We start from the raw sequence: 10,478 nt of genomic DNA, 5'->3' as shown, positions 1-10,478 counted from the left end.
GTCCCCCCTGCCCCCAGTCTGTATTCACTTGCGGGGAGGTGGAGGGCTTATCTGTTCGCAATGATGGTTGCGATCTGCAATGCAGACACGCATAGTCTCCGCATGCCCCGGGGCAAGCTCTGGGTTCCCCTCCATTCTTTGCATTTGGGTGGGGACCGGTGAGGAGGCGGAGGTGGGGAGAACGAGTGTTAAATGTGGGGGTGGGGGTGTCTGCCAAGCCCTGTCCAACTCACCAGGCGGCTCTGCTCAGGCCTTCTGGCCCCGAGGGGGAAACAAGGCTCTTCCACCCCCCAGCAGGGAGGGGTGTGCTGGCAGCAACGGCCTGACCCCCACCGCGGGACCTAGGAGCCAAGTTGAGAAGCGGGGCCTGGTGTCCCTGCCCTCCCCCACTCCCTGAATACCCCCAAAGCCCCTCCCCTCTAATCAACTGACTTTTAACATGACAATGGCCATGACAATCCCTTCTAGCCAAGGCCAGGCTGGGGAGGACATAAAGCATCCCCCCACCTCCGCCTAATGGGGTACCTGCCTACGGGCTGCCTGCAGCCTCCACCGCCAGCTCGCTGCCTGTTCGGGGCTGGGGGTCCCGGCCCGGCCATGAGTGCCCACCTGGCCATGCCGCCCTACCTGCCCTACCCCGGCGCGGTCAGGTATGGGGACTACTACTGGCTCTCTCCAGGGAGCATGGACAGCGTGCCCGCCGAGGAGGCTCCGGCGGCGGACGCCCTCCCCTTCCCCGCGGCGGAGAAGACGCCCAGCCACCCAGGTACGCGCTCCGGCCCGGCTGACCCCGGCGGAGCGATCGGGCTGCCCTCGGCTTGGGAGGTGGTTGTGCCCCTTGCGTTCCTCCTGCCCCGGGGGTGGGGGGCGATGCCGGTGGTGCCGGCGGCCCCTCGCCCCGAGAGCCGCCCCAGCGAGGGTGCGGCGGGCGCTGCTCCGCCGGCTGCCCCGGTGGAAGCGGCGGCGGGAGCCGGGCGCGGCTGCCAGCGGCCCCAGCGCGGTCCCTGTGTCCAGGCGGGACGGGGCAGAGGTGGGAGCAGAGAGGGGTCTCGGCTCCGCTGCCCCGAGGGTGCCTGTGCCCACTTCTCCGCGCTGCGTCGCCTGCGGCTGCGGAGCCCCTGCAAGTCCCCAGGGCACCTGCAATCTTAAGTTCTCCTGAGAAGCTGGACTTCGAAGTCTTTGAGTCTTCTCCACCTGACCCTGCTCACCCCAGTTTTCTCTTTTCTCCTCAGATGTCTCTCCGGCTTCCTCCAGCTCTGGGACACTCATCCAGTACACCCCCGACTCTGCCACTAGCCCCACCGCAGAGCGCCCATCTCCCCATCCCTCTTTCCAGAAGGTCAAGGAGGAAGGTGAGGGTGTGGTGAAGAAGGCCAAGAGCCGCACAGCCTTCTCCCAGGAGCAGCTGCAAATTCTGCACCAGCGGTTCCAGAGCCAGAAGTACCTCAGCCCCCAGCAGATCCGGGAGCTGGCTGCTGCCCTGGGGCTCACCTACAAGCAGGTGAACATCTTGCTCTGAGCAACTGAGTCGCATCCCTGGTGCGAAGTGACCTTGCGAGCAGGTTTTTTTGGTGGTTTTTCTTTTTTCTTAGACCCCAGAGATGAGTTTCTTTCGTGGTCTTGTTTATGCCATTGCTTACGTGAGAGAGCAGAGGGTGTGAAAACTTATGACTCAGTCTTCCTCTTATGTTTGGTTCCAGCACTATCCACCCACTCCGTGCAGGTGTTTGAAAGTGCATACAGAGCAGGGCTATGCAGAGAGTCAGGTTACTGGTCTGTGTGGACATGTGTTGTCTCCGAATGTGAAAAGTCAGATACTTGCACTGCTATGCAAGTTGCCTTTCTTAGTCAGAGTGGCACCTGGGTCTCTCCCTAGAGAGAGGGTCCTTGCCCCACCTACTCGTGTCTGACTGAGGGAATGACTCACTCCTGAGTCAGCACTGGCGCAGCAGTGAGATGCTGCTGCTGTACAAGCTGTGTTTCTGCGGTTGTCTTGGCCTGTCTTTCAGGTAGGGTTTTTGATGTCACAAGTGATCCCATGGTGATCTGAGGAGTAAGAGTGTTAGTTTTCTTGTCTCAGCTCTGATTTTACGGTTACCTGAGTCTGCTGCATATTGTTAGCTGCTGAAATTATGTACCATATTAGGAGCCAAGCAGAAAAGGGATTGTAGTAGAAGGAAAAACATCTTTAGGATGTGTAGTAAGCTCTGAGCATGAATTTCTAATGTCCTATGTCTTTTCCCCATCACTTCTAGGTGAAAACATGGTTTCAGAACCAACGGATGAAATTTAAACGTTGCCAGAAGGAGAGCCAGTGGGTGGAAAAAGGCGTGTATCTACCACAGGTGAGAATTCTCCCTTCCCCCATCACCGCCAGTCATGGTTCCTCCAGTCTGCGGGGAGAAGTGCATCACATCCAACCTGCTAACTCAACGCACAGAACTCGATATTACCAAGCCAGCTGTATTTCTTGTAATAGGGCTTACAGTGGCATCTATTTTAAGCCTGCCCTGGCAACTGAAAGAGGTTTGTTTCCAGTCCACTTATCTCCCAGTTGAGACTAGATAGAAAACAAAATAGCCAAAGAGGGCCAGCAAGGCTAGTCATGCTGTTTTTCTCCCCAGCATGGTGTTGCCAGACATGTTAAGTTGGAGATTACTAACTTAAGAGCTTGTCATCTCTGCTATTATTAGTCTATAGTGAGGATGATGAATACAAAAAAAGACGCTATTGTTTGGCTCGGGGAGAGAGGGTGGGGGAGAAAGGAGGACCCATCCAAAAGAATGGGCACACTTGCTGTGGTGCTCTGCATTACTGAACAGCCTTCTCTCTCTCTCCTAGAATGGGTTTCATCAGGCTGCATACCTGGATATAACCCCCACATTTCACCAGGGCTTCCCTGTTGGTGCCAGCAGAAACCTTCAGGCTGTGACCAATGTGCACCAGGCTTACAGCAGTGGCCAGACTTATGGGAATGGGCAGAGCCTGTACTCGTTCATGGCTGTGGAGGATGAAGGGCTCTTTGGAAAAGGTGGGACAAGCTGCAATACCCAGCAAGCCATGGGTTTATTAAGCCAGCAGATGAACTTCTATCACGGCTACCCTGCTGATATGGATTATGTCAGCCTGGAGTCAGAAGACACCTACGGCTTCCAGAGCACCTCTGACAGTGTCACACCGTTCTCAGGTTCTCCTGTACGGCATCAGTACCAGGCCCCTTGGCATCCCCTGGGGACCCAGAGTGGTTATGAGTCTTAGGGCTAAGTATTTTTTTCCTCCCTTCTCCTGTTTTCTCTCATGGGGTTTCTAGGGTCTTGACTCAGGGATCCAGTTTCCGCTCCTTTCTCTTGCCTCTCCTCCTCTACTCCTGTTTTAACCATTGGTGGGGCTCAGCACCCTGCTGCCTTGGGCTAGTTTTCTGTTTAAAGGCACCTGTCTGTTCATAGCTGACCCTTGCCAAGAGTGTTTTGTGTGTGGATAGATGAAACTTCATTCATGGAGGCAAATGTGCAATGCCACACCCAGGAGCAGCAGAGATGGTAGAGGTCAGTGTTTGCTGTCCAAGTCTTGCCTTCCTCTGCTGCCTCTTTAGCAGGTGATCTCTGATCCTCTGTGTGTCTTGCAGCAGAGATTTGCTGGAGAAGAAAACCACTGTACTTCAGCATATTTCTGCTAGAAGTACCCTGTTGTAGCCCAGAATCTTTCCTGCTGTCTTACCTATTTCAGTTGCTACCTCAGTCAGCTAACTGCTACTACGTTCTTCATCTGCATCTTCTCCTCCCTCACCGAAAAGCTACGAGATCATCTGATTTCAGATGATTTGATCAAGTTACTCTCAGCAACTCCTCCTGGAGGGGTCAGCACCTGCCTACCCCTTGCCTGCTGCACTCCTGTGTACATAGGGCAGTTGAGAGGAGGGGACGAGCAGAGGAGAGAAAATGGGGTAGAGTATTGCCCATATCTCACGTGGAAACTTTGGTTTCCAAAGCTGCTAACTTACGTGTGCCTGTCAGCTCATTCAGGATGGTGTCTCTGGGACTGTCCCCACCCAGTTTAGATCTTGCCTTTCTACATCTCTCTGCTGAGAGACTGGTGGCTTGTCCCAACCTGCAAATTGTAGCAGAGGGTAGCCCAAAGTGCCACTTTTGGAAGTGTGAGGAGTGGCTGTGTGTAGTCATCTTTGGAGTGGTGAGAACAGTCTGCTTCCCTGTACGTGATGGTCCCCTAGCACTTCACAAACACAGCACCACTACAGTGCTGCTTTCTCTGGGGTAGAGGCAGGCAGCTAGGTGAAGGACACGGTTATTTTAAAGGTGATGTTTAATGTTGCTTATCCTGGAACCTGGATGTTGGGGGGGGTGGGGGGAATCTTGTTGGGTCCCAGTGGAGTTGTCATCCAAGGGGCTAGAGCAGGATGGTTCCCCACTCTCTTGTCTAACCTCAGTTTTAAGAGTGTAAGGTAGTAGGATTTTTGTCCCTTCCCCAGGGCTTAGTTGGATCTCTTCTGTATTATTCTGCTGAAAAGGGCACTGGCTGCCTCATCTGATGTAAGTACCCAAGCTCTGGGGGAGGCAAGAAGTTTAGAGAAACCTAGTTAGACAACGTGAGGAAAATGCCAATTAAAATTTTCAGTTTCTTTTTTTAAAATAACTGAATCATCCTTTCCAGTATGGAGAAACTGGAAGTCAGCTCCAACCTATGTGAAACTCACCTTTTTTTACAAGATGTAGAATTGCAGAGTCCAGTCTGCCACTGCCCAAGAATACAAAATGGCATGAGCTGGCAAGAGTAAATGAGATGGTAAAAGCATAAATATTTCTGTGTAGAGTTTTTTGTGGTTAGTGCACAATTTTTACTGCAACCCTGTCTTCAAATGTCTGCACAAGGGTTGTATGTCGTAGTTAAATTTTCACTGCAAAGGAGGTGAACATTCGTTGTTCCAGAATAATTTTTCTTAAAGTGTATTTTCTTGCGGTGATCTCAAGCATGTTGATTTATGTGTATGTTGTCTTTTATTACTTTGTTTCTGCTTAATGTTCTTACAAACTTGTTTGAATTGAAAATAAATTACTTTATTTTAATGTTGAAACAGTGTCGTCAGCTTGCATTGGAACAGCCTGCTATGAGAATGGTTATTCTGCACAGGTTAGACTAGCAGTACTGAGGAAAGGAGGAAAAAAGTAACCCTATTGTGTTTCTCCTAGAAGTAGGATCAAGCAACTGTTGAAAAGGAGTAGGTCACAGAAGTCCATCAATCAGCCTTGTTTTTAACATGCAGGTACGTTGCCTAGTGCAAGGTGGGGGGCTCCAGGGGTAGGCAACTGGACTGCTAGCTGCTGGCTTGCAGTAATGTGCAGCCCCATGACATGCTTGTATTAGTCCTTACACTGCAATGTTTCAAAATAACTATTTAGGTATGAGGGTAAGAGCAAAAGAAAGTGTCTTTTGAGATTGTGGCCACCTGCTGCTCCTCCAGAAGGTCACAGTTAGAGGTCTGGCAGTCCTGCCTCATTGAGGCTGCAGCTCTCTTGGGGTTCTTGTGCTGACCTCAAATGGCAGCAGAAGTTTGTAAGTAACTGAATCCTGCCTCCAGCACTGAAACAAAACTTATTTCTTTCCCTGCTTTGCCCCAAGACTGCATTTATCTCCTCTTAGCATCTGGGAGCAACACTTAAAAGGTACTGAAACATGTGAGACGGACTCATTGGGACTGAAGCAGTGCATCAGCAGCCACCAATTCAGAGACTCAATGAACCTCTTTCTGCTCAGTGAGCTTTGGTTCATCAGAGCCTTGCTTTTCTTATACACCTCTTAGTTTGAACACCTGTGCAACTTGCATGCAGCCAAGGGCTGCAAGTGTCCATGCACAGCAGCACTAATGGAACAAGGCAGCTGTCTGTGTTCAATGGCTGATGCTACTTCTGTATCAGCAGAACCAAGCTTCTGTTAATAGCCATAGATTAAACTAGCAAAAATGATGTGTTTGGGTTTAATCCCAGGTTCCTTAAACTACAGTACACCACCAAAGCTTTTAATCTGTCTGATAAGGGGTAGTTCAATAGGTACTCCCACTGAGCACAATTAGCTAAACTGGCAGCTGACTGCTCAGGCTCAAACTGCCACAGGTCCTTTGCTGACCAGAACCTGCTTGTGTGGGTGCCAAAGCATGTCCACTTTCCTTCTGCAATACTGTAATGCTCTGCTTCCAAGGGTGAGGTGGAATATGTGCAGGAAGGAGAGGGAGTGGAGGTTTGAGCTTGTAAAGGAGGAAGAAAGGCAGAGTTGCCCATGCATGGGCTGCCAACCTTCAACAGTAGAAAAAGGTAAATCTGGCCTGGAAGAGGGGGAAATGCCAGGTTCACATGACTTCCTGTATTACAGAACAGAGATCCTTTCTCATCCTGACCTGAGACTCATGTCACAACATCAGTTTGGATGAATTCTGGGTAATGCTCTAGTAGTAGTTTTAATTTCAACAATTCCCTTGAAAAAACAAAGCTGAACCATATACCTATAAAAGTTATAGATACTAAAGCCTTGTTTTTCAGCTTTAAAATTAGCAGCTTCCATTTTTAAAAATTTTTAAGATGAAAACTTAAGCTCTAAAGAAATACACAAGGTGCACAGGTCTTTGCAGAATGGTTGCAGAGGATGCTTGCTACAGATTACCTGTGTTGTGTTGCTTGTGCGTGTTTCTCTTCCATGTTTCTGCCACAAAGGTAAGGAGGTAGCCAGAGCTCTGCTGGCAGATGTCCTCCTACAGAAACAGATATTGTTGCTAAAATAGCCCTGGGGCTGAGATGGCTTGCTCTGCATCCTGTGGTTTGTGTTACTGCATTTACCATGGGAGTGTTCTGCAGAAATGGAGTGTTCCTTCATGAGTGTGTTATTCCCCTGGTTGCTCAGCCTGGGTTGCATGCAGGTTTAACAAGTACATGTAGTTGTAGGGCTGGGGTGTGGCTGTTGGAATTTCAGCAGGTGGGCTGCAAAGAACTGCTAGTAGCTCAGGAAGAGTTTCTAGAAGCTGTGGAATTTGAGTAGGACTCTGCCTTTCCACAGTGCTGGAACACTGTTACTGCTGGTAACAGTCTCTGTTACCTTGACATGCCTGAGTTACACCACCATGTGAAATGGCTGCACAGGTAATTGCAGCACTACTACCAAAACTGGTGGAGACACAACTAATCCCTACAGACTCATACTTCCAAAAGGGTTTATATCAGTTTCTCAGAGGAAGTGCACATCAGCAAAAGCTCTTTCTGCTGGGATACATTACATCTCTTGTAGGATGTAGAAGGACTGCTGCTTCTTGTGACTGTGCTGTGTAACAATGATTTCTGCACACTGCAAACATGATTCACCTTGCCAGCAAATCTTTTTAGGATCAAGCTATAAGTTCATATGGAGCTCTTTATGTGTATTATAGCTTGTGGGAGTACACTGCACTTTCACAGTATCTCTGCAGTGTCAACACTCCAGTTTGTCAATGCTGCAGATGTAGCTCCAGTGGTGCAGAGAATCCCACCCAAACAGGAGAAATTAGATCTAGTACAGACTCTGTAGACTAGGGTTTATTCTCTAGTTTAGTGGGTTCCAGCCTTTGCTGTCCCACAGGCAAAATACCAAGCAGGCAGAGTGGTGCAAGCAACCTCATTCCTTGCTCTCTGTGTCAACATGGCCTGCAGTGATGTTTTACAAGCTACACGTTTCTTCTGAGTGGCCCATGAGCAAGGGCTCACAGCCCCAGTTGTCCTCCAGTGCAGATAAAAGGCATGATCTTTGTTTTAATAGGCTCTTCCCTACAGGCATGCGTAAACATTATATTTAGTTATCTAACTACACTGCATGACTCAAACGTTGAGCTAATAGGGTTTCGGAAATTTTCAGTAAAGCATTGCCACACGTCTCTTGCTTGGCCCATCATCAGAGGCCAATAGCATCTTGGCTGATACTGAGCAGCCAAGAGGCATGAAGGACCCAAAATCATGGCACTGGTCTTAGACAAAAAAAAAAAAAAAAAAAATCATTTTCTGTGAGGGCTGTGTTATCTTCATGTTGTCCAAAGTTTTGAAGAGCACCCTCAGGTTATATCTATGAATCTCTTCTTAACCAGGCTAGAATTCATTTCTCACATTTAATGGAAGTCTATCCACTCACAGACAGGGTGTGTCTCTAGCAGCTGGGCTGTGTCTGAATCACTAAATCTTTTCCAAATTACAACAGCAGGACTGCTGCCTTGGGTGAGCCCCAAGATCCATCCAAGTCATTGCTTAGATACTGGGGAAAGACTAGAAGAGAAAGCAAGTCCCCAGTGTCCCTCTGGCTGGTTGTGGCTGAGGGACTGCCTGCAACAGAAGCTGCATTCCTGCTGTTATTACACAGGGCATTGGGAATGCAGCTCCTGATACAGCAATGAACTCCCTTCCTGGAAGTTGCTTACTTGCCTGTTGGAATTGCTGCAGGCTTTCGGTCTCCAGAACCACCTGTGGCAATAAAATAAGCTGTGTCTTCGAACGATGGCCTCTGAAAAATTTTATGGGTCTCTTGAGGAAACTGCAAGATTTGGTAGTGTTTGTTAGCGAAGCTTTGCTGAAGGTCAATAGTAGGGAGGTCACAACTGTTGCTCTTACAGCCAGCATCCTTCTGCAAGCCAGTCCCAGAGACTTCACAGCAAGATCCTGCCATTCCTAAAGCATCCCTGAAGGAACAGGGCATGACAGGTGACTCCTTTTCCAAAGAATTGTTAGCGAGGAGCAGTCACAAGCTCAACTTTTTCACCTACAGCAGCCTTTGATGGGGTGGCATGGAAAGGTTTCAGATGACATTCAGGTTAGTAGCAGCACTGTTGGCTCCAAAGGAGCTGAAAAAACTCCTCCCACTGATGTGAGAGCCCTGATAATTGCTGCTATTGTAGTCCACCTTCAGATGTTAACCAGCACCTTTTCAGTTAAGCTAACTCAATCGATCCCCACCCCTCTGATGGTGCAGTGGTTGCAAGAACATGTCTTTCCCAAGCTTAGGCACTTGCTGGGTGCAGAACATGTGTGTTTGGGCTGTGCTTTAAAATGGATCTCCAAAATGATATGACTTAGAGATTTGTCCTCCACAAAGCCTTATTTTTCCCCGAATCGTGCTGGTCAAACAGTGTAGCTGCACAACCAAAGGGTCAAAGAGTGGCTGCATGAGGGTGTGGGGGCGCGAACAAACAGCTGTGAGGCAACAGGGACATAGACCAGCTTTGCCAATAGAAGACCATGCCTCTTATTATGCCAGTTGCAGACATCAATTGCCTTCTTTTTATGCTCATTTTTTTAACCATGACAGCTACTTCATTTAATTAAGATAAAGTGATTGTCATCATCAAAGAGTGATAGAAAACCTGTGACTCGGGGAACTGGGGCTCTATTATTAAACATACATACTTTGATACACACATCTGTTTTTAGGTACTTAGACACTTAGGTAGTATTAAGTTTAGAAATGATGGTACCTCTATGTTTTAGCCAGTCCCACTATTAAATATTGCTGGATAGGGGAAATTCTTAAGGTGGGTGGTAGTTACTCACGTGGTCCTTGGACTCTAGATATCTGGCATTACCAAGAGTCATGAAGCTGATCCACTCATAACAGAAAAATCTCGGTTTATAGTTTCAGAGTGAAATCAGTAATAACAATGGCATATGGTTGCTATGGCTATTTATGCTCCATCTGGATATCATATTGCAATGCTCTATTACAGTGGAAAAAAGATACAGAGAAATAGATAATTCATCTTAAAAAAATTTTATTATTTGCCAAATTGAATGCACTGTTTGGTTTTCTTGAGGGGAGGCACAGAAAGATATAGACTAGAACAATGGGCTTATTTATCATTTTGATGCTTACAAGATCATCTTACTAGCCTTTCTGCAAGCTACCTGTCACATCTCCCTTCACTAGACACTTCATCAATTCTGTACCTTGTGGCTGACCTACAGAACTGGTGGTCTAACCATCAGATGGATGCCTGGCATGTGACAATAACTTCTCCAACTTCAGTGAAAAGTATGTGACCAGCACCTCTCCATACAGCCCATATCTTCATGTGTTATGTATACGCAACTGTACAGTGATATGTATAAATGAGATCCCCAAAGGAATCTGTGCCTCCTCTGAGACAAGTTACAATAATTTAGAAGATCCAGGCGATAATCTAGGTAGCCAGATCTCGGATCTTGCTATAAGGGAACTTGGTTGTCTGTGCCAATAAAGAAGGGGGGGGGTGTGTGCATGTGTAAGGAGATACGAATGAAGGGCTGTATGTACATATATGGGCAAACAGGTATCTGTGTGTCTGTGCATGCTTGCAGGCACATATTTGGATGCCAAAACAGGTTCTAGCTACATGATGCCCTTGAGTTGGAAAGCACATGAATAACAAAGGGAGAGATGAGAATAATAAGATTTGATTCCCGCCAAGTACCCCACATCCACAGTGC

The 10,478-nt window shown here is 48.1% G+C and overlaps 1 protein-coding gene across 1 annotated transcript; it reads left to right on the top strand.

The window, feature by feature from the left end:
• Window positions 1-572: 572 nt before the first annotated feature.
• LOC127025674 (homeobox protein NANOG-like) lies at window positions 573-4,349 on the top strand. The gene is made up of 4 exons (XM_050910759.1): window positions 573-766; window positions 1,233-1,501; window positions 2,256-2,345; window positions 2,842-4,349. Exons 1-4 carry the CDS (start codon window positions 598-600, stop codon window positions 3,256-3,258), a joined length of 945 nt encoding a protein of 314 aa, XP_050766716.1. The 5' UTR covers window positions 573-597; the 3' UTR covers window positions 3,259-4,349.
• Window positions 4,350-10,478: the final 6,129 nt, after the last annotated feature.

Source organism: Gymnogyps californianus, chromosome 1, assembly GCF_018139145.2.
Source record: "Gymnogyps californianus isolate 813 chromosome 1, ASM1813914v2, whole genome shotgun sequence".
In the NCBI taxonomy this organism is placed as follows: domain Eukaryota; kingdom Metazoa; phylum Chordata; class Aves; order Accipitriformes; family Cathartidae; genus Gymnogyps; species Gymnogyps californianus.
Note: the sequence above shows the minus strand (reverse complement) of the source record. Positions and strands in the feature narration are given on the sequence as shown.